Source organism: Alligator sinensis, unplaced genomic scaffold (assembly GCF_000455745.1).
Source record: "Alligator sinensis unplaced genomic scaffold, ASM45574v1 scaffold466_1, whole genome shotgun sequence".
In the NCBI taxonomy this organism is placed as follows: Eukaryota; Metazoa; Chordata; order Crocodylia; family Alligatoridae; genus Alligator; species Alligator sinensis.
Window position 1 is genome coordinate 425,754 of NW_005842406.1, and position 25,126 is coordinate 450,879.

Genomic DNA, 25,126 nt, shown 5'->3' on the forward strand with positions numbered 1-25,126 from the left:
CACTTATTATATTCTATACATGGAAAATTAAAACAAATGATTAGGGAAGTGTTGTCTTAAATTAAAAGTTGTCTTGTATTCTGGTAAATATGGTATGTAGGTCTCAGAACTGCAGAATTAAATATCTTGCCCAGCAAGAGGAAGTTCAGAGGAACAGCAATGGAACCCTTAATTCTTGATGAATTTTCTCTTACTTATGAATCTGACCAAAGTAGAGATGCATATGATAAAACTATTAGCATCACTTATTAAACTGTAGTAATTAACTTTCCCTTTAATGCTTATTTTGTAAATTAAGTTAGACACAAAAGCACTATGCAATGGATATCAGAGTAGAATAGAAGATATGAGCAAATACCATACCATTTCACATTAACTAAAAAGCTTTCTGCTTCACAACAGTTACCCTGTCATCAGTGCTACATTTTACCTGCTGCTAGTTAAAGGGTCTAAATTTTGAAGTTATTGAAGAGCAACTTCGAACAAAAACAATAAAATTAAGCAAAACTCACTCAAGCCAACATCCACTCAATTATAAAAGCTTTAAAAGGTACATAATTGACAAAAACAACAGAAATAGGGAAGTTAAATACTGAATGCCCACGTATGCTGCCTAAGAACAGCATTTAGCACGCCATCAGCCGCTTTTATAGCATTATAGGAAATTTTACCATTTCCCTATTATAACTTCTAAACTTTATATTAGGAAGAGTAGTTCTTGAAAAGCATATTTACAATGGCATTGTTTTCGGCTATTCACTTGTCAAACTGAAGATAGGCAACACCCATTGGCTCCTGCTCAGTGATACCCTATCATGCCTGGTGACGCGCACCCACTATATAATGCTTAGAGAGTCAGGTAAGTTTGGTTTTCTCCACAATATTGCGGGGATTTTAAAAAGCTTTTTTTTTTGGTTATTTTAAAATGAGTTTAAGTGCTATGAGACTGGAACGATTAAAAACACCACGCAATATTGTTGGCTGTTTTCTCAAGTCGACTTACCTAACCCCTATATGCCGGCTCCAGCAGAGTTCCATGGTGAGTGAGGTGTCACCAGCATAACGCACGCTGGGTGTTCCTAAGGAGCAGGAGCCGGTGGGTCTGAATCTAAAAAAAGAAGAGTGTCATTTTAAGCCAATGGTGCTGAATGCGCCCCTCAGCATACTTACTTGGGGCATTCAGCACACAAATGGAAAGTTTTTGCACTTCTAGCATATCCATTTTTCTCTGACTCAGAGATAGCCGAAAACATCAAGACATTGTAAATATCTTTGTCAGTTTAATCATTTTTCCATATTAAACACTCCAACTTTTGAGTTTGAAATTAAACAATTAGGATGTACTTGTAAGACTAGTTATTGCATTTTTTTAAACTGAAAAATACTGAATTGACTACAGTCTGTAAGGCAACTTTACCCAGACTACAGCAGTACAAGTATTTAGCTGTCCTGAAAGCAACTGTATTTTATAGGACTGAAGCATTCTGTTTTCTGCTGACACTCTGGATGTGACTAGATGTGCAAGAGGTGCTGCAAGAAGTACTCTGCCCTGCTACTAGACACTAAAACTTGTGAGACAGATAATGCAAATTAAATGGATTTTAGCTTGATCCCGCTGCACTGAAATCAAATAGATTTTTGACAGTGGTTATGAGCAGTGTGAGACTCCCACTTTTCTCCAAAAAGCTGAACAGAGAATTCCAGGCAGCAGAGATTCCTTCCTTGCTCTGCATTATTCAGTTAGAAAATGGTAATTGCTTCTGTTTGGTCCTGGATGAAGGCAAATCTCAACTGCTTCCCCCCAGTGATTCACATGCCTTCTAATCCACTGAGATAAATTTTGTAGATTTTTTAAGCCTACTAGAAAAATTCCTTACTGTATTTGCTCAGCACTTGGAAATGGTTACAGACAGAAGGGCTATTTTGAGTAGCATTAAGCTGTATGGCATTAAGCATTACTCACTATGTGATAATCATCCTTATCATCATAGATTAAAAATGGCATAGGGAATGAATAACCCCTAAAGCAGGGGTCAAACTCATCAGGCCCTGGGGCTTGATGAATGGCACAGGGCCAGTCCAGGACATTGGCCCCAGCGAGTGCTACGTGGTGTGGGGCCATCTGGCACAGCATGTGGGTCAAAGGGGCAGAACAGGGATTGGATTATGGGGCTCCACATACCAGATCTGGCCCATGGGACATAGGTTGGAAACCCTTGTCCTAGATCTTTAAAATGCACAAGATCTTGCCATCCTAATTCAACAATCTGATTTCTCAGTTCACTGGAAAATGTATTAAAAAAATAAATCAGACGCAAAAAACTAAGCCTTCACAATTACATATCTGGAGGTGGCTCACATGCAACACATTTCAAGAAGTGCATTAACCTAGTATGGTGATAAAGTGTGATCCTTATTTCATGTTTTCAAACAACATGAGAGAATAACTAGCGTTTAGAATCAAAAATCTCCATATTATAGACAAACCATAGCCTACCCAAAAGAGCCTAACCTATGGTAAAATGTTAGCTCATAGCTCTCCTCCTTAACACACAAATAAGCACTGTAGTAACATGGCTTCATTATAAAAGATTAAAGGAGTTGGGATAAAATTAGAGAGGAGACAGAATGACAGAAAAGGGAGTTCTGGCTCTCCAGTTCAGGTTTGTGGTTCCCAGGTTGCAGTGCAAAGTGAAGGTTGTTTATCCCATGCAACTAGTAGCCACGAGGCCAAGCAAGATTTTTTCCCCCTCCTATTGCTACAGATGTCAGGTTTTTCTTTCCCTTCCCCACACCCCGTTCAGAAACATTGAGTACTGGTCGCAGCCATGGCTGAGGATTTTGACTGGGGTGTGCCAATGCTCCTGCTGGAATCCAGATATTGCTGGCCGGGGCAGGCAGCAGTATGGGGGTGAAGGCTTAACTCCTCTCAGGGTCAAACCAATCCCCATATCAGGAATTTGGAAGCAATTTAACACCCTGCCCCCATCAAATTGGCATTTACTGGTGGGTTTTGTCTTCCTCTGTAGCTGGGCACATGGTTCTCTTCCTGGACCTCTTGAGGGTTGTTGCTTGTAGCTGTGTTGGTCTAAGGACAGAGGCAGACAAGGTTGTCTGGGGGAAACGTGATACAGTATCATAGTAGCTAGGGTCAGAAGGGACCTAAATAGATCATCAAGTCTGACCCCCTGCCTTGGGCAGGAACGGATGCTGCAGTCATATGACCCCAGCCAGGTGTCTATCCAGCCTCCTCTTAAAGACCCCAAAGGTAGGAGCCACAACCACTTCCCTTGGAAGTTGGTTCCAGGTCCTAGCCACCCTAACTGTAAAGTAATGCCTCCCGATGTCTAGCCTGAACCTGCTCTCTATTAACTTGCGGCCGTTATTGCTAGTTACCCCGTGTGGTGCCTGGGGAAATAGGACATCTCCTATTCCCTGCTGATCCCCCCTGATGAATTTGTAGACAGCCACCAGATCCCCCCTCAGCCTTCTCCTGTGGAGGGTGAATATATTCAGGCCCTCTAGTCTCTCTTCATATGGCCTGCCCTGCTGCCCCCGATCATGCGAGTGGACCTCCTCTGGACCCTCTCAATGCTAGCCACATTTCTCTTGAAGTGCTGCACCCAAAACTGGATGCAGTACTCCAACTGCAGTCTGACCAATGATGCATAGAGGGGGAGGATGATCTCCCTGGACACGCTTGTGATGTATCTGTGGATGCATGACAAGGTGCAGTTAACCTTACTGACAGCTTCTCGCATTGGTGGCTCATGTTCAACCTAGAGTCAACAATGACTCCAAGGTCCCTTTCCGCTTCTGTGCCAATGAGAAGGGTTTTCCCCAGCCTATAGGTGTGTTGCTGGTTCCTTCTCCCTAGATGCAGTATCCTGCTCTTGTCTGCATTGATTTCCATCCTATTCTCATCTGCCCATCTCTTTATTAGACCATATATTTTATTAGACCAACTAACTAGTTGGAAAAAATTGTTCTTTGCAAGCTTTCGGGTACAAACACCTTTCTCCAAGCACACAGAGATTTTGTTGTTCTTGAAGAAGGGTGTTTGTACTCGAAATCTTGCAAAGAACAATTTTTCCAGCTATTTAGTTGGTCTAATAAAAGATGGACTTCGAGTACATTTTTAACAATTACTTCCTGTCCTTGCAGTGGCAAAACATTGCCAGTGCCCTCACTCCCTTTCTTTATTTGTGGCAAGTTCAGATGTTTTTGTATTTTGGGCATTGTATCTGGTAGTTGTGCAAGACGGTTGTTCCTGAATTGTTTAAGAACACATAAGACAGACACTTGTTTAAGATAGTTTAAATAGGGATAATCCTGCCTCAAGGAGAGGGTAGACTAGAGGATGACCTGAGATCCCTTTCAGCCTACTTTTCTGTTTTTTTCCTATGAATTTCTCTACTCTTCCAAAGACCCTTTATTGCTATTGAAGCAAAATGTCTCTTTGCAGCTCTTATCTGGATTTCTACCCCCTCCCAAATATCATATTCTGACTGGCAGTTAAGATTTCAGGAAAGGAATTATTTTAAATGATCTCTCTCAATTTAACTCAATTAACTGAACTTTCTACAGAAAACAGACTGTATATGAAGGTATTTGTGCTATTTTAACAGAAGCAGCAATTAAAAGATATACATATGATAATATCTTGAACAACTTATTAAACTTCTAGGTGTATATTAATTTTTTTACACTGATTTAATTAAAGAAATGTAACAGACTCAAAATACAAAAAGTAGACTAATACTAGAAAACCCAGAGGAAACATGGTTTGACATTTACTTTTGATAAAAATGCCCTTACCTCTAGCATGTTGTAGATGATGTATAGCTTTATGACAGACTGTCCTCTTATCAGATGGTACATCATAGAGTAGTCAACATAGTGCATCATGAAGTAGCAGATGACCAATATAACTCCTTTGAAAATGTCACATACCTGAGCAGGCTGCAGCAAACGCCTATCACTGAAATATAAAGTACAAAATCAATTCTACCATACATTATACAGCCACAAAATACAAAAGCCATTAAGTTGATAGGCACTGACACAGACAGTTGGCTAAGAATATGTATTGTTTAAAAATTCGGCTTACTGCTGGTCTTAAAAGCCAAAAAGTGTACCAGGAATAATTACACAAAATTATAGATCATTGACTTGCAAGAGCTCTTTTCTCTCCCAGCTGTCAAGGCACCAGGCATTAAGGTAAGAATCTAGCTATATTTGCTTTTATTTAGCTTTTTATTCTAGACCACTCCACATGTTAATTTGATCTCTTTCATTACAGAAGTAGCCATTCTTGTTTGACTATAAGAAAAGGAAATGAAACAGCTTTCAGACTGCACTATGAAACACATGCTGGGGGACTGGAGCAAATCCTACTCCTATTATACCTACCTAATTCCATCCCTTCTTTTGGTACTAGGATTCTACAGCAGTCTCAAACGTACACGAAACGCAAGAGTCCTAAGGCTACTGCTCCTGGATATATGTAGCTAATACATACAGAGCACAGCATTTTCTTGCCATTTTCTATCTTACAAGTATCAACCATTCAGTCTAACTGTACAAACTAAAGCTATACAATATACATCAATTTCCCCAGAGCTCAAGCCACAGAAAATTTGTGTTTAGCATGATGAAGTTAAGAAACTGGACTGTAGTAAGTACTGTAGTCAGTACTTACAGTAACTATTTAACACCAATTGGGTACTAAAGATTTAAGGATTTTTACAAACTGAGCTATAAAGTTATGCATTAGAGTGCCATATATTTAGGAATTAGGAATATATAGTGCCAAATATATTTAGGAATAATCGCTGCCCTAAAATTAAATAAGCCTATTTTTAATAAGTCAGGAAAACTTGAGGGATTTGCATTCCATTTCTCAAGTAAAAAAAAAAAAAACAGGCTAAAATTGATTTGAAGGATAAAATAAATTTTCTTGAGGTTGATTTTTCTGCACCGATTTAAAAATGGTTCTGGAACAGAGCTTGAGCTAACAGACAATACTGGAATGAAGAGTCAGTTTTTGTCTACATTATAAAAGTTTAAACTAAACATGCCCTTTTCCAAATAAATTAAACTGAAATCAGAAAAGGCACTCTTGATTCCAGTCCATTAAGGGGCTTTTTCAGGCATAATTATTCTGGAAAAACTATTCTGGCAGATTTCCAAGCATACACCAGCCTTTGCATACTCACTTTAAAGCTTAACTGGAAGTAACGAAAATACCAGGAAGAGAGAAACCAATTAGTCAAATGTATATTTGTACATAGATAAGTCATTCTGTGCCAAAGTAACAGAGAAACTATGACTGATACATTAAAAAATAACAAAACAAAAAACCAACTACAATGAACTGGTACCTTATTGTACTCAATTACACAGTGCAAAACAAACACTCCCCCTTTGAATTTGCATATCTGACTTTGAGTAAATTAAGGAAAAGAGTTGCAGCTGCTTTTGTTAACAGAACCTTGTCTGCCTTGTTTTAAATAAGGCATTTATAAAAGCACACACTGTCTGCTATTATTTACTGATGGATTACCAATCTAGTAAATTGCTCAGCAATGTATGTCAGCTTATTTAAACTCATGTTTCCATTTCTGTTACCATCCTTTCTTTCCCCTCCACTATTGTCCCTCACCTGTCTGTTACATGAAGTTGCCTGTGAGCTCCTAGGAGTTTGACCAATACCATTAGTGATGCCAGTACAGAATCTAGTAGAAAATAACTCCAAACCTGATTTGTGCTTTTGGATGCTACTGTAACATAAAATAAGGTCACAATGAACATCAATTCAATTTTAAAATAAGATATCCTGCTTTTGTAGAAAAGCACTACTTACTGCAGCTTTAATATATTACACGCATGAGGCAAGGCATTGGCATCTTATAGATTAACCAATTCAGAGAGACAAGAGCTTTTGTAAGCAACAGCTTACTTCATAAGATGCTAGGAACAGACCTGCAGGGAACAGGGGGTTTGAAATATACACGCTACGTATAAGATAATGCATATTTTATATAAAAGCTCTTTCCTCCTCAAAAACCCCCTATAATTATTGCTGTTTCTGCTGAGTGTTCCCATGGATTCATGTTCTCAAGCATGCACTAAGGCTGCATGTACTTGGCAGCTTTAATGAAGCAGTGGTTCATTGGAACCACTTGTCCTTTTTTGTGACCTTCTACTTCCCCAGTCTGACAGCTTATGACAGTTACACTAAAACTGCATTAACACAAGATTTTGAAGATGTGGAAGCAGTGGGTGGCCTTTAAAAAAAAAAAAAAAAAAAAAAAAAAAATCAATCCAAGAAAAACTCTGTACGGTCTGTACTATTCTTCACCAAATGTTGATATCTATATCTGTCTATAGATATATCTATCTATATTTACACATATATTCCGTTTTTGTGCATTAAAAGACAGGATTACCGATGAGCAACTTGAAGGATTGCTCTCTTAAATTAGGCTTTAGACCTAGAGACCAAACCCAGTGCCATAAAGAGCTGTATGCAGCATCCCTGGCCACGTAGAGATATTCAGTTTCTCCTAGTGTATTAGTTGGACTGGACTCTACTACTCCAGCCAAGAAGGGAGCAGAATAAGTCCCCTTTACAATCCTTCACTGTTTCATGGGCTGAATGAGCAGTCTGGGTCAGCTAATCATGGATGCTCTGTGAAGTTGTCATCTGTCACCAGGCAGACTAAGGAAGCCTGCAAAACATGCTGAGGTGTACCCACAGGGGCCACCTAGCGGTATAGCATCAGCACTACAAGCTCTCTGCCTTTTAAAGGCTTAGCACTTGAATGTCTGTTGAGGCACCTCCTGGTAAATTTTTCTACCAGGAGAAGAAAATAAGGAGAATTCTCTCCCAGGTCATTTCAACATGTATATGCAGCCTGCATGTCTATTTCAATGACACAAATATTGTGAAGATATAAGGTAGAAACTGAGGAAGCATCAGTCCAGCTCAATGCAAAAGCTGTCCAAAAGTCTCAAAGTAAATACATTTGACTGCTTTGACTTGGCAGGAATTCAGTCACTTCTAATACTAGGAGTATATCCAACTAATATATTCAGGAGATTAAGTCCCTTTTTATTCATAGTAATTCATAGGTTCATGAATCTGGTTTTCATAAATTTGTAACGAACTAGTATCTGGAAAGTTGCTTATATAAACAATTTGTGGTTTGTGAATGATCCACTAGGAACACCTGCTATTCCAAATGTTCTATTCAAGTTGTAAGACTGGTTATCACAAAGTAATACAGCATTTCTGTCTCGGCACTGAAATACTTGGGGCTTTATAAAAAAAGAATTCATGCAAAGAAATTATGGTGGCTATAAATTCTCTCAGGATTTTTCTCGATTCAGATGTAAAGGTGTCCTGAAAGCCTCAGCACTCCCAATATATCCTTAGTCAATTCAAACTGGGTACACTGGTGAACTTCAGAAGAGCACCTTTTTAAAAGACCCAACAATAGCAGGGCATTCTAGTCTAGAGTCATTCTAGGGCATTAGAAATTTATTCCAATGTTCTATACTCAAGAAATAACTTAATTGGTTATATACATTGACCTCAGATTTATAATTAGTTGGATTTCATACTGAGACAAGACAGTCTGATCTGCACCCAACAATAGTGTGTATGCTCATATGCAGTCACAGATCCAAATATTACAGCAGAACACCCACTTAGTTAATTTTAAACTTTAGGGGATAACTTTAGTTATGAACTTTAGGGGATAACTTCTCCTCTCTCTAAGGGGAGGCTTTAGGGGATAACTTTAGTTGTGAAGCAGTTTGCTTGCATTTATTTCTAATCAAGTTTGACAGGACAACTACGTTGTAGGTTTAGGGGAGGAGTAGAGGCTACCCATGGATGCCTGGAAGGCACTTCAGGTTCCAAGGTCAAGACAGGGCAGGCTAAGGGACTGCACACCCAAAGGGCGAGATGGGGAGGGCTAAGGGGCAAGAGGGCCAGAGCCTGTGTCCCAAGTAAGCAACAGGGGAGCAGGCAAGAGCCAAAACGGCCAGAGCCTGCACCTTGTGAGACTGAGGCACAACCAAGAGTGGGCTAGAACTGAGAAGCTAGACAAGTGCAAGTGGGCTGAGGCTTAGGAGTTCACAGCTAGAGCAACCAGCAAGCTAAACCCAAGAGAGCTGAAGCCCATACAAGCTGGTTTTTGAATGAAGAGCAACACCTGTGAGGCATGGGTGTGGCTACAGGGGAGAGCAGAGGCCACAAGCACCACCCATAAGACTACTGGTGCACTGAGGCAGTAATAAGGCCAGAAGGGCCACAATTTAGTGGCCAAGGGTCAGGCTAAGCTGAACTGTGGTCTCACTCTGGGACAGCCTCCCTAAACTCTATAGAAGTTGCATCAAAGGTATGGCAGTTGAGGTGAAAGGAAAGGAATCCCAAGGACCCAGATTGGGGCAGGAGTCACATGGCCACCAGGAGGTATCACGACTGTGCCTGGAGCCTGCTACAGTATGTATGTAAGGAAGTACATCCATTAATCCATTAATTCCCATTTATAACTGCTCTATCACCATGCAACACACACAAATGCACAAAGCTTGCAGGCATAAATTTCTCAGCTTGTGTTCACCAAATTTATTGTTTTTATTATAAAATAATGATTCACACATTTACCAACTGCAAATATTTAAATATTCCCACCACCATTTTGTCCCAATTCATAGATTGTAAAGCTGGAAGGGACCTCGCAAGATTATCGGGTCCAGCCCCCCTGCACTAGTCAGGTAAGATAACTCACACTTACTCAGGTGACCCCCACCAAAGTGACCATCTAGTCCAGGGGTAGGCAACATTTTTTGACCAGAGTGCCAAAAAACCCACAATGTCTACCTTGGAAGGGGCTGGAGTGCCAGCATGCCAGAACAAAATGAGGGTAGGGGGTACATGGCAGGATGCATAGCATATTAGTATAATTAATAATCATAAACACTGCCTTTTTTATGGTAAAATACAAGATTTTCTAAAAATTGAAAGCCTGGTGACAATAAATAAGACTTCAGTGTGCCACCACTCCCAAGTCACAGAGGCTGCACTCCCGGCCCTGCTGCCCTCCTGGAGCACAGCGCGTGCAACCTAGAACAGCAGCGCACAGAAGGGCTGCACAGGGAAGCTGCCTGCCACTGCACGCTATCCTGGTCGCACCCCCTGTGTGCACGGGGGCAGCAGCACAGGGTTGTGCCCCTCACTGCTGCCCCCACCTTCAGGGGAAGTGTGGCCAGAGCAACAGGCAGCTTTCATGTGCCACCCCAGTGTCCTGCCACGCCAGGTTCCACACGCTGCTCTGCAGAGGTGGTGGGGGAAGGCAGCATGGTGGGGAGCATCACCGGCACCTGCTGCCTGGCCTGGGTTGTGGCTGTGAGGCAGCCAGGGCTGGGGCAGGGGAGGCAGCAGCTGTTTGCAGCCGCCCGGCTGAGGCCGGCCCAGGCTCTGGGTAGCTGCTGCCAGCCATAGATCCTGGGCTACTTGCAGCAGGGCTTGCATCCTCCCAGATGCCTGCTGGGAGCAACCCAGACCTCGTGGCTATCAAGAGCTACCCAGAACCTGGGCAGGCTGCAGTCAGGAGGCTGCAAACAGCTTCTGCCTCCCTGCCCTGGCCCCAGCTGTCTCCCATCCTGGGCTCTGGGAAGGCAACAGGTGCTGGCACTGTGCCCGTCGGCTGAGGCAGGGAGGCAGCAGCTGTTTGCAGCCTCCAGGCTGCAGCTGGCCCAGGCTCTGGAGTAGCTGCTGCCAGCCATCGTGGGAGCAGCCCAGACACTGTGGCTGGCAGCAGCTGCCTAGAGTCCAGGCTGGTGGTCACATGCTAAACAAAATGGTCTCGTGTGCCATGCTCAGCACATGTGCCAGGGGTTGCTGACCCTGGATCTAGTCTCTCCTTGAAGATTTCTAGGGTAGGTGATTGCACTGCCTCTGCAGGGAGTCTATTCCACAGTCTAGACACCCTAACTGAAGTTTTTCCTAGTGTTAAGTCTGAAGAGGTCTTCCAGGAGTTTGTGGCCATTACTCCTGGTTTTCCCCTAGGATACCTTGGTGAACAGTCGCTCGCTGATGTAGTGGTAAGCTGCTACCAAGTCCCCTCTCAGCCTTCTCTTTTTGAGGCTGAAGAGTCCCAGGTCCCTCAGCCTTTCCTTGTAGTGCTTGCTGTGCAAGTCTCTGATTCTATGGGTGGCTCTTCTTTAGACTCTCTCAAGCTTTCCCATGTCCTTGTTGAGTGTGGTGCCCAGATTCATCCATTTCCTTACTAATTCATCCCCATCCTTACTAATCAAAAACTTTAAGGAGTTATAAAAACAAGCAACTACAAGCTTGTGTTGCATCAGGCAATTAGCTGTCTCAATATGGAGTCTGACAAGGTAATTTGCAGTTCATAGAAAAAATCCTGTCCTAAATCTCACTAATACATATGCAACATTGTTTCGTACTTGCTATGCTCATTTATACTCAGTATACTTGCTTTGTCTTCTGTCACCGCTATATTATTGCCATGTTATTAGCAGCAATTTAATAATGGCATTCAAACCAAACTCCAGTTTTGAAGGGTTTTTTCCAGAGCTCTCTGGGTGCAAACAGTTTTTGAGAACTGGATTCCTTGGTATATGAATATCGCATGATAAATTACAAATTAATAAATGCCTGGTCATTACCACACTGAATACATTAAACACTCCTAGAGGTGGAAGGAAAAAAGGGGTCATTGTCTTCTAAACCTATTTAATGACAAAGAAGATGGTGGGGGTCAGACACTCATGCTATGAAAGGTAAGGAATGTAGCCCGACAGTCTTATACACTGCCAGCAGGATAGACTCACTCTGTCTGCCACTTGAAATTGTACAAATAAACTGATACTTCTATGCCATCAGTACACAAAAGAAAAACTGAAAGAGCTTTTTGAAAAATAAGCTCCCCCCCACAAAACAAAAAACCCTGTGGAAAACAGCACTTGTGTAGCAACAGACCTTAACTACTAGTTGAGTAAGAAACTTAAAAATTTTCTTCTGGCTTTTTTGAGAAAAAGAGCTGGAAACTGGATAGGCAGTGCTCTGAAATGATCAATTACTTGTTTTTCCTCCTTATATACACACATTTTAATAATATATGTGGTTTCCTTGATTTTATAATCACCTAAAGGCCAAAACAGAGACATTTTTTAAAACTATAAAATAACATACTAAAAAGATGACTTGAGAAAGGAATTAGCTGTGCAGAATTTCTGTCATTCCAAACATAATTGGATAGGCCACTTTCAAATCGTGACATTTTTCTTCAACTACAGGAACAGTCATCAGTAGCAGGGGAACACAAATACTAAAAAGTGAATCAGCTGTAAAAATGAACCCTCACAATGCATCTACACCACAGATGCAGGGGTTTAGGTTGTAGCCGTGTTGGTCTAAGGATATAGGCAGACAAGGTTCCTTGGGTGAATTTGATATCTTTTATTAGACCAACCCAAATGGTTGGAGAATAGTTATTAAGCAAGCTTTCGGGTTCAAAAACCCTTTGTCAGGCTCAGGAAGCTGCAGCAGTTGGTGTGTGCTCTTCCTGGATGGAATGAAAAGTAAACAAGCCCAGGGCTGGGGAGTCAGTTGCCAGGCAGACTGTAATGTATCAAAAATCCAATGTCTATGTTTAGTTCCTGATCTCTAGTATCCAGCAGGTTGATGAAATGGAGCTCATAGGCTCGTCTCTGGGAAGTGTGCAAGTTTCCCTTGAGGATCAGGACTGAGAGATTGGAGAGAGAGTGGCCCTTCTGTGAGAAATGTGCCCCCACCGGTAATTGGGTATTTCTGTCTTTGATGGATTTCCGGTGTGCATTCATTCTGGTGCGCAGTTGTTGTCTGGTCTCTCCTACATATCTTCCATCAGGGCATTTGGTGCATTGGATGAGGTATTCTACATTCCTGGAGGTGCAGCTGTAAGATCCTGGGATGCTGATGGCTCTGTTGTGGGGTGTAGTAATAGTGGGGGTGGTGGAGATGTGGGGGCAGGTTTTGCATTTCTTGTCATGGCACGGTCTGGATCCTTTTGGTGTGTTCTGGACTTGAGGAAGTTTGCTTCTGGTGATGAGGTTGGCGAGGTTCGGTGCTTGTCTGAAGGCTAGGATGGGTGGCTCTGGGAAGATCTTTTTAAGAATAGGGTCTTTTTCTAATATGGGTTGCAATTTTTTGAGGATTTTCCGTACAGGTTCAAGGGATGGGTGATAGGTCATAACCAGCGGTGTGCGATTTGTGGGTGTTTTTCTTCTGTACTGCAGCAGTTCTTCACGTGGTATCCAGGTGGCTCTTTCAAACGTGCGATCTACCTCTCTGGAGGAGTGTCCTTGCTGGGTGAAAGCCTTTTTAAGATTGGTGAGGTGGCAATCCCGGGTGTTCTCTTCAGTACAGATGCGGTGGTATCTGAGGGCGTGGCTGTATATCACAGCTTTTTTGGTGTGTTTCAGGTGATTGCTGGTTCTGTGCAGATATGTATGTTGGTCTGTGGGTTTCTTGTATACTGTGGTCTGTATTTTACCCTTCTGGATACTGATCATTGTGTCTAAAAAGGGGATGTTGGTGTTGGAGTATTCTAAAGAAAGTCGGATGGAGGGATGGTGACTGTTGAATTTCTGGTGGAACTCAAGTAGAGATTCCAGGTTCTCACTCCAAATGATGAAGATGTCATCGATATATCGTAAGTACAGCAAGGGTTTGATGGTGCAGTTCTTGAGTAAGTCTTCTTCCAGGTGGCTCATAAAAAGGTTGGCATACTGTGGGGCCATTTTAGTGCCCATAGCTGTTCCCATCATCTGGAGGAAGTGTTGATTATTAAAAGTGAAATTGTTGTGTGAGAGGATGAAGTGTATAAGCTCAGTGATATCTACACCACAGATGCATGCTGGCTGTTATAGTCTATGTTCAGCTAAGAGCAAGCTGATTGTTATGTCTAACTCCTAAAAGGTAATAATCTAAACCACTTGTTGTCTATGGTTCGTTTCTTACTGAATTCCAGAAATAGCTTGTTTTATGTGAATTACATTTCTACTATTATTTGACACAAGATTTAAATAGAGTTTTACTAACTTGTCAGATGTAGGACTTGGAGTACTAACTTATTGCATTTGTGACTGTCCTTCAAATGATCTTTATAACAGAGGCAAGATCACAAAACACTGCCTTTTAATCTGTTTACTCTCCTCATCATTATTTAGTGCATTAACAGCATTTCTGGAATGTCTTCCTCTCTGAAGGTGATCATTTTGAAGTTTCATGACTGATTTGATTAGACTGAATTTAAGCTATTTACTTGTAATCTTATTTACAGGCAGAATTAATTATAAAAGTTTTATTCCAAAGTGATTAAAAACATCAATAACTCCCTTTCAGCACAAAGAATAGCCAGCCATCTGTTCTCTCTATAATCCACTGTAAAAAGGGCCATATTACTTTATTATTGCTAATGCTAAAAATATTGAGCTCTTATCAAAATGAAATCTGTTTGAAACTATTAATTCAAGTCAGAAACCTGAATGTTTGTTTAATGAACTTGCTAACTAACCCTTTTGATACTAACATTAGTAAGCAAATAAGGTCAATTTGGAAAAATGGATGCAGGAAAAGGTGTACTGCAGCAAATGGCTATTTAACTAGATGTTTAAAAGGCTCAAGTGTTTGTGGAGTTACTCCTGTTTAAATGATATCAGAATCATGGTCACCATATATTGTACATCACACATGACACACGCTATAAAACTTACTCTATTTGTTAAATAGCTACTTAGCACCACTTACCAAAAGAGGATGATGCACAAGCATTTTGATCACACCTCAGTCCTAATTTCTATCATAGTACAGCTCTATTTCATGCCAAGGCCCAGCCAATTACAGGAAACAAGATACATCAATTTGATGTTAATCAAGGAGTCCTTAGAACAGCCAATTGTACTAAACTGTGAAACTGTATGGTTGCTTTGTACTGTGCTTTGATTCACTTCACATCAGGAATTCAGACCAAACTTATTTTGCTTGTGACCAACTGTAATTTAAGATCTCCAGAACACAAGGTAAAGCACCTTCATTTTTTTTGCCAAGCTTTTATCTGTATCCTCTCCTTCCCCAAAACTATTTTTGAAAAGAATGTAAGTGGATGTTTGCATCTTAAACACTTCGTCTTAGGTGAAAAGAAAAACCACACATGCAGTCACAATTGCAGGACCAATGAAAATCTTGTCTTTTTTCTGCTTAAAAAAAAAGTCTCCAAATATCATCTTATTCTAGTATGATTAGGAAAAGAAATATTCCCTAAAGACAAAAAAGACAGTGAAAATGGCGAGTCAATCCATTATAATATCCAATATAAAACTTTGGAAGAATACAGAGAACACACAGAGATAATATTGCTGAGCCTAGAGCCCTTTCAACATGGAAAATGGCAGGGTTAACAACACTTAAGCACTTCTCCTCCACCACCCCTCCATCGCCCAATGCTGCCCCCTAGCTCCCTGGGAGCTTGTGGTGTTCCACCCCGGCTCAAAGTGCTGCAGTCCTGGGCGCACATGTAGACACTGCCCCTGGGAGCAGCGGATTCTGGTGCAAACTGCCTCAGTTTATTTTGTCACCTTAATAGCACGTGTAGATGCACCCACAATGATGCAACTGTCCCACAGTTGGGAAATGCCTTCATAGAAGAGAGCACTTTTGCTCAGAATAAGCGGTCAGTGGCACAAACCCCGGTTGGATGAGGACTGTTTTCAATCTAAATATGATTTAATATGCCATGGAGGAATAAAAGTCTAAAAATGATTGCACTAGCTTCCAATGGATTGAGAAGATTCCCCAGGGGCAGGAAGTCAGCAGGGATCATAGGATCCCAGCAAGATAAACATCTAAATTTCTCTTGAAGGCATTCAAAGTAGGTACTTGAACCACCCCGGCAGCAGTCTATTCCAGACCTTGGGGGCTTGGACAGTAAAGAAGTTCTTCCTTATGTCCAGCCTGAAACAGTCTGGCAGGAGTTTGTGACCATTTGACTTTGTCATCCCCTGGGGTGCTCTGCTGAACAGACGTTCCCCCAGATCCTGGTGAGCACCTTATAAACTTATAGGCAGCCACCAGATCACCCTTGAGCCTACACTTTTCCAGGCTGAAGAGTCCCATAGCTCTCGGCCTCTCTTCATAAGGTCTGTTTTCCTGACCTCTGATCATGCGTGTGGCTCTCTTCTGCACTCTCTCAAGGTTCTCCACATACTTTTTGAGTTATGGAGCCCAAACCTGGACGCAGTACTCCCAGTTGCAGCCTCACCACGGCCAAGTACAACGGGAAAATGACACCCTGGGATTTGCTTGAGAACCATCTATGGATGTAAGCTAGCATTTTGCTCGCTTTACTAGCCGCAGCATCACATTGAAGGCTCATGTTCATCTTGTGGTCAATCATGACCCCCCAAGTCTCTTTCTTCCATAGTACCAGCCAGTGTAGCATGGCCAAGACTATAAGCATGCTGTGGATTTTTGTTCTGAAGGTGGAGAGCCTTGCATTTTTTGGTGTTAAACACCATCAGGTTCTCATCCACCCGTTTCCTGAGCCTGTCAGGGTCAGCCTGGATTGCCCTCCTGTCTTCAGGTGTGGACGCTTTACCCCAAAGTTTGGTGGTGTCAGCAAACTTGGCCAGTCCACTTCTGATACCAATGTCCACATCACTAATGAAGACGTTGAATAGTGTTGACCCAAGGACGAGCCTTGAGGGACCCCACTGGTCACAGAGCACCATGACGATTGACTTCCATCAACCACCACCTTCTGGGTCCGACCATGGAGCCAATTCCCCAGCTAGTGGATCGTGGTGAAGCTGAGGTTGCAGTTGGCCAGTTTTGCTAAGAGGTGATCATGGGATACCAGATCAAAGGCTTTTTTAAAGTCAAGATATACAACATCAATCTCTTCCCCCTTGTCCAGGCGATAGGTCACCTGGTTGTAAAAGGAAATAAGATTGGTCACTCGCAACAACCCAGTGCTGGCTATCCCTCAAGATGCTGCCATCGGCCAGTCTGTTAAGAATGGTCTCTTTGATAATCTTTTCTAAGACCTTCCCCAGGACAGAGGTCAGGCTGATGGGCCTGTAGTTTGCCGGATCCACTCTCCTCCCTTTCTTGAAGATAGGCACCACATTGGCCTTCTTGTAGTCTTCGGGCACTTCACCAGAGCGCCAGGAGTTTTCAAAGATCCATGCCAGGGGCTGAGCTATGGTGCTTGCCAGCTCCTTGAGTACCCTGGGGTGTAAACCTTCAGGGCCAGCTGACTTGAAGGTGTCCAGCCTCTCAAGGTGTTCCTTCACGAGATCAGCACTGATTGAAGGTAAGGAATCACCCTCACCCGGGCGTTCCCACCCTGTAAGGGGCAGGGACACCCCTTGGGACTGGTGAAAAACAGATGCAAAGTACCCATTTAGCAAGTTGGCTTTTTCCTGGGCATCAGTTGTCTGTTGTCCCATCCGGTTTAGCAGGGGTCCGATGTTGCCCTTGCTTTTCCTCCAGCTCCCTATATATCTAAAAAAGGACTTTTTATTGTCCTTGATACTTGTACCTAGTTGGAGTTTGGTCGCAGCCTTGGCTTTTCTGGTTCACTCCCTGCAGGCCCGGACCATTGCAGAATATTCCTCCTTGGAGGTGGATCCAGTCCACCATCCTTTGTAGGTCTTTCTTTTTAGACACAGGAGGTCCGTTAGTTCCCTGCAGAGCCAAGGGGGTTGTTGTGCCCTTTTGCTGCCTTTCCTCCGAGATGGAATAGACTTTGCTTGTGCATCCAGGATCGCTCCCTTGAGCAACCACTAATCCTGAACTCCCCTCCCCTTTGGGTCATGGTCCCTTAGGGCCTCACTGACAAGCCTCCTGAGCTTGTCAAAGTCAGCTTTCTTGAAGTTGAGGACTTCTGTATTGCTGACCGACTTGCCAGCTTTACAGCAGATGGTAAAGGTGATCAGCTCATGGTCACTGTCATCCAGCTTCCCTTCAATCATTAGGTCACTGATTAAGTCGTCCCCTGTTGCCAGTACCAGGTCGAGCAGCGCTTTACCACTCGTCAGCCTGTTGACTTCTTGCATCAGATAGAGCTCATCCATGCACGAGAGAAAGCTTTGTGGCCATTCAGATTTGGCCGAGCGCTCTTCCCACAAGATGTCTGGGTAGTTGAAGTCTCCCATGACAACCATGCACCGGGAGCGTGCAACTTCAGTCAATTCCCTGGCGAACTCCCAGTCAAGCTCTTGATCCTGGGTAGTAGGTCTGTAGTAGACTCCTACCATTGTGTCCCCTGTGTTGCGCTCCCCATGGATTTTAACCCAGAAGGTCTCCAGTGGTCCAACCTGGGCGCCAATGTCAGCTTGCAGGGACGTGTAGCTTTCCCTGACAGAGAGCTACACCCCCGCCCCTTTTGTCCACTTGATCCCCCCTGTACTGGGTATGGCCGTCTATACCTGTGGTCCGGTCATGGGTGGAGTCCCACCAGGTCTCCATTATCTCTATGACATCATAATTATGTGTTAAGCAGGAGGACAAGTTCCTCCTGTTTATTCCCCAAGCTCCTGGCATTTGTGTACAGGCAGGCAAGTGTCCCTTTAAGGGACCTTGCCTTGCCCACAGATCATTCCAGGGCTGGGGCACAGGTGGGCTCCCTTAAGTGCCTTGACCTGCTGGCTTTGCAAGGGTTGCTCAGTGGGCCAGCAGTGGCGGGAGTCCCCCCCATCCCCCGACAGGCTTAGTTTAAAGCCCAGTCGAGCAAGTCAGCCAGTCTGGCTGAGAAGAGCCTCCTCCCCAATGGAAAGAGGTGTGCGCCATCTCTTCCCAGCAGCTCACTGCCTCTCTCACCAAAGTGCAGACTGTGGTCATAGAAGCCGAAGCCTTCCCAATGACACCAGCACCGCAGTCTTTAGTTTACTACCTCAATCCAACTCTCCCTCCTCAGCCCATAGCCCGAGACTGAGAGGATCGAAGAAAACACCACCTGCACCCGCAGCCCATTTAACCCCGCTCCCAAATCCCTGTAGCCCTGATGCCAAATCCCTTCATGACCTGGCTGGGATTGCTCCAAGCGGGGTCATTCGTGCCCACATGGATAAGAAGCATAGGGTAGTGGTCAGTGGGCCAGAGGAACTCAGGAATCTTCTCTGCAATGTCTCGGATACAGGCTCCCAGGAAGCAGCAGACTTCCCTGGCTAAGGGGGTGGGGCAGCAGATTGCCCCCTTAGTCCCCCTCAGGATGGTGTCTCCCATGACAAACACTTTGTGTTTTGTCTTAGGGAGAGCGGGGGCGGTAGCTGCAGTTGAGCCTGTGCTGCCTGCTGGAGCTAGCAGCTTAGCGGGCTCTGCTGGGGCTGCAAGAGGTTTGTACCTGTTGCAAAGCTCCAGCAGGGTGGGGACCTTGGTGTGGTGGGCCTTGGGGCCCTTGACCACCTTGGTCCAATCCCTTGGCTGGACAGCATGGGAGGTCCCCGAGTCCTTACTTGTCCTAGAAGGCAACCTTGGTATACCCTCCACCTCCAGGGAGTGGAGGGCCTGGTAGTAGGAGTCTATCTCCCTCTCAACATCCCTGATGGCACACAGTCTCTGGACTGCGACCTGGAGCTCTGCCAGCTGACGCACCAGAGACCCCAAAAGGGAGCAGACTTCACAAGGGGAGGTGGCGATGCTCCCAGTCCCCAGAGCCTGAAAATGTGTCAGGCAGCCCATGCAGCCAAGAGGCAGAGGTTCTGTCTGCATGGAGCCCGGAACCATAGGCTCTGTCTGGGTAGAGGCCTCTGAGGAGCCAGAAGCGGGGGCCGCAGACCCCGAGGAGACCCTCAGGTTGCGGTGCATGCCCATCTGCATTTTACTGGTGGTAGTCTGGCTAACTGTGACTACCTATCCTAGGGTCTCACAGGTAGGGCTGTGGCCCCTCCCGCTCACCCTTCTGCGCAAACTCCGTGCTAACTCACGCGCCGGGCAGACAAGTGCACCTGGTCACGTGGCTCCCTGGGGGCTGGGCGAATTAGGAGCCCGGGAGGGGACCCCAGGGGGGAGACGGGGGGACACACAAGATTAAAATAGATTATAAAAATTAACAGATAGAGAAAAGAAACAATATCAAATGAAGCTATGGGTAGGCACAGGGGAAAATAACAATAAACAATTTATTTATTTTTGGCCAACTACAGCCAAGTTTAGCTACAGTTTGCCAAAGGACGCTTTTGATTCTGCTGGCATTAAAATTATGGAAAAAACTGGCAATAACATCAATGTACAAAGTTCTCTTACAATTTATCACTTACTACTCAAACACAGCATCTAGGGTGTTATGGGACTGGTGGTGCCCTGACCACAGAATCACAGAAAGTCTGGGTTGGAAGGGAAACTCAGGTGGTCATTTAGTCCAATCCCCTGCTTAAAGGAGGAGTATCCCCCCAACTAGACCATCCCAGCCAAAGCTTTGTCTAGTCAGGTTTTGAAAACCTCCAAGGACGGAGCTTCCACCACCTCTCTGGGGATCCTGTTCCAGTGTTTTATTACCCTCCTAGTGATAAAATTCTTCCTAATATCGAACCTAAACTTCCCTTGCTGCAACTTGAGACCGTTGCTCCTTGTTCCATCATCTGCTACTACGGAGAACAGTCTAGCTCCATCCTCTTCTGAATCCCCCTTCAGGTAGTTGAAGGCTGCTATTAAATCCCCCCGTCTCCTCTTTTCTAGACGAAATAAGTCCAGTTCACTCAGTTTTTCCTCACAAGTTATGTCCCCCAGCTCCCTCACCATTTTTGTTGCCCTCCACTGGACTCGCTCCAATTTGTAATGGGAGGCCCAAAACTGAACACAGTACTCCAGATGTGGCCTCACCAGTGCTAAATAGAAGGAACAATCACTTTCCTCGACCTACTGACAAAACACCAATGCAGCCTAGTACTGCCATCAGCCTTCTTGGTAACAAGGACACACTGCTGGCTCATTCAGCTTGATGTCCACTGCAACTCCCAGGCCCTTTTCTACAGAGCTGCTACCCAGCCAGTCAGCCCCCAGCCTGCACTGGTACATGGGATTGTTCCGTCCTAAGTGCAGGACTTTGCACTTGTCCTTGATGAACCTCATGAGATTTCTTTTGGCCCAATCCTCCAATTTGTCCAGGTCACTCTGAATCGTAGCCCTACCCTCCAACGCATCTACTACTCCCATCCAGCTTAGTGTCATCTGCAAACTTGCTAAGGGTGCACTCTATGCCTTCATCCCTGCTGCTGATGAAGACATTACCCAATAGCTTCCAGACTAAGAAAGGGGTACATCAAGCATGTCTGCTTGCTCTGCTAGTCTTCAACTTATTCTTAAATGATCTAAATCAGGTGCTAACATGGAATCAATGTCACACACTCATGATTTTGAAGGATCATATCCCTCTTCCTTTCTGCAGATGAAGCACTAATTGTCACAAGGTTACTGGATGCCTTTCAATAGTACTGCACCTCAAATAACTCAAAAAAAATCAACACAAAACCAAGGAATTGGTCTTTGGAAATATATCCAAGGTAGAATCCATTTTATTTTGGGAGCAGAACTCTGGGTTGGTGACCTTATTGTCTACCCAAAACCCAAAAAGGTTTCTAATTATTTTTAAGGTGGCTTCTATTTCTACCTAATTCTATGCAGGGGGTAAGGAGAGGGAGCCCTCAGGCATCCTAAAACCAGAGTGATAAATGTGAGCACCTTAGCTCAATAACGAACTCTAAAATACTAGCTGAAAATTAGATATTTTACACTTACAACATACTCCATGGGACAAACGCATTCTAGAAGCCTCTCCTTTGCCCAATAAACCCTGGTTTAGATGGTTAAACAATATCTATATTGTCCTCCAGACAAGTGGCCTGGGAAAAGAATGGAGAGTCACTGATCCAGTATTTCCCCATATTTAAGACATAAATTTAAGAATTAAAGATGCCAGCATCCAGACGGATATGATGGCAGTGAAGCAGTCTTCAACTTCTCCTTTTTTAAGATCTATAAAACACACCTTTGGCCCAGAAACCTACGTCTGTGATGAAAAACTAAAAACAACGAGGGACCTTTACTAAACTGAGATTCACTCTTATCTGCAGTTGTCATGGGTGGCTGGTGTCAGACTCCATATCTAGACAGAATATGCTCTCGTAGGAAGAATGAGAGAGATGACTTAAAAATCATGTGTGGTCCTGTTTGCTTTTTGAAGAAACGAGGGAAATTGATCTCTCCATGAATGGGAAATATTAAATTCTGGGCTAATGAAGAAAAAACAAATTTGGCTTTTTCTTTAGAGCCTGGTCTTATACTCCTTAAGTGTATTTGTGCAACTTGCACAAAGAGTAAAGCACCAAAATCAAATAGAATTCCCCCATTTTGTTTCATCATGCACTGCTTTATTTTACCTTTTCTTTTATATCATCATACACTATGTTTTTTAATCTTGTGTAAACTGGTAAAACAGATAATCTTACTGCATGCTTTTCATAAAAATTATAATAAATATAAATGTTGTTATTTTATTGGTAAATATTTTTACTGATCATTTGATTGTACTATTTTGGTGAAAGCTGTAAATAAACTAATACATGACGGCAATATATACCAGTTTAGGGTGCATTTAAGTTTTCCGCCTCCCTCTACCCTTTTAAAAAATGTTGAGCTAATTGAGCATATAATAAATTCATGGTATCTTAAAATTATTACATTCATGACAGTAATAAGAAAATCCATGTTAAGTAGTACCCTCAGTTAAACAGCCACACATTTCAGTATACATTAAACAGAAGTGTTTAATGAAAACACTGATGAGAAAAACTGTTTTAGAACATTGTTTACGAAAATGAAGAGTTAACAAATAAATCAATTAAGACATGCAAATTTGATGCAAATGCTATTCTAAACATGTCTTAAGTACCTCTCACATGGTAGTAAGAGTTCCATCTCCATCTGCTGGCTGGAAAAAAACTAAACTCAAGCATCTAGACTCATACTAGTTTAAGAACACCAAAATGGTGCAACAAAGAAAATTACAAATCCACAGACTTCAACAGACACTGACCAGATTTATATATATATATTTTCTTTTTGATAACATTTGTACTATATTTTAGGAACAAAGAAAAATAGCTCCAGGCACACTGTGTACTGCCATTTGTCCTTGCCAAACCTGTCTTTGTTCTAACAGCTGGACCATTACAGCTATTTAACATTTACTAGCGCATGAGTAAAACAGACTACAATAACGCCTCAATTTACTGATGTCCAGCACAAAATTAACTCTAAATCAGCAAAAGTCACTGCAATATAAAAGCCTTAAGACAGGGGTGGGCAATTATTTTGGGTGGAGGGCCGCTCACTGAGTTTTGGCAAGCCATCGAGGGCCGCATGACAGGCAGCCAGGGGAAGATAACTATTAATTTTCTAATTTTTTTAGGGGCCCCACAGGCCAGATAGAATGGCAGCATTTTGCCCACCCCTGCCTTAAGAGATATGAGCATCCAAAGCCAGTTATCTGGCTAGTACTGGTATTGATTCCACAAATAAAGGGATGCAGTATATACCTGCTTTTCTATAATGTGCGTTCGTACGTGCACACGCACACACATTTTAAAAGAGGTCAAGCTATTGGTCTCTACCAAATGTATCATAAGAAGGATCAATGACAGTATTTCTTTTATAGCCCCTCTCTACAGCAATAAGATGGCAAAAAGCAGGTAACCATCTTTCCCTTCGCCCAAGAATACTGAGGAGTGTTTTCCAATGATAGTTCACAACACCTCACAAGGTTCTTATAATAGCTATTCCCTTGGCCACCCCAATAAAAGGCCATCCAACTGGGTCGGACTGATCTTGCATAGAAAACTAGGAAATTTCTTGCAAAAATAAAAGGAAAAGCAACAAAATTAAAGTAATCATTATAATTATAATGCTGTATATTTTACAGTTTTAAATTACCATATCTGGTACTGTTAATAACTTTAAAAAATATATATCAATTCAAAATGCAGCATGATTCTGTAAAGTTTATATAGGAGCAGACATTAAAGAAAAGCTCATCAAATGGTCTATCTACCTTAACAGCTATTCTCTCTACTACAGATCAGTGCTTTCGAGGTATAAAAATCAAGAATAGATATATTGTATAATGCACCCTGGACAGATATTTAATACACACACTCTAATTCAAGCTAAGCACCTAATATCTGATTTTTATTCTGAAAGTTATTATACTTTATTAATTTTTATTTACTTACAGTAAACTTATTTACTAGAGATGCACCAATATAATTGGTCCATATTGTATCAGCACCAATAAAAGAAAAATTTACATTATTGGCAATCAGCTTTTTTGGCTGATTGGGCCAATAATGTCATTGATAAATGCCATGTGCATGCATGCAGCCACAGCATGCATGCATGCATGCAGCCAGAAATGCAGCCTGGTAGCTTGGAGAGCAGCATCCTGCTGGTAAGTCGGAGAAGGGTGGGGGAAAAGGGGCGTGGGAGGAGACAGATTGAGGACCCCATGGTAAGGGAGGGAGTGGGGCTGGGGCAGGGAACAGAGCCACAGGCTTGTCTGCATGGAAGGCAGCTCTGCGTGCACCCTCAGGGGAGGCACGTGCCCCCTGGATCTGCGTACCGGGTGAGAGAAGGCTGCCTGCTGCAGGCTTGGGGTTGGGGCATGGGCATCAGCCTCTTCCTGGTGGGGAGGCTGAGCTGGGGCCTCACTCAGGGCAGGCAGCGGTGCTGGGGGGGTGGGGAGGGCGGCAACGGCAAATTTTGGAGTGGCTGTAGCCCCTCCTCCCAGGACTGCTGCTGCCAGCCCCCACCTAAGCACAGCCCCAGTCCAGCCCCACTGCTGGGAAGAGGTTGGTGCAGTCCCAGGCCCACACTGGGCAGCCCTCCCTTTCCCCCTGCACAGATCCAGAGGACACATGACACCCATGCCTCCCCCAGGGTAAGCGCAGCAACAGTAGTCGGCCCCTCTGCCCAGAGAAGAAGCCCATGGCTCTGTCCCATGCCCTGCTCCACTCCTTCCCTGACCATGGGGGCCTCTATCTGCACCCCACC

At 43.5% G+C, this 25,126-nt stretch overlaps 1 protein-coding gene across 4 annotated transcripts in view; it reads right to left on the minus strand.

The window, feature by feature from the left end:
• Positions 1 to 25,126, minus strand: part of TAPT1 (transmembrane anterior posterior transformation 1) — an 89,356-nt gene that overhangs the window by 31,259 nt on the left and 32,971 nt on the right. For all 4 annotated transcript variants that reach the window (XM_025211430.1, XM_025211427.1, XM_025211426.1 and 1 more), the window contains one exon: positions 4,819 to 4,981. In XM_025211430.1, the coding sequence (XP_025067215.1) occupies positions 4,819 to 4,981 (163 nt within the window). The remainder of the gene's footprint in view (positions 1 to 4,818; positions 4,982 to 25,126) is intronic.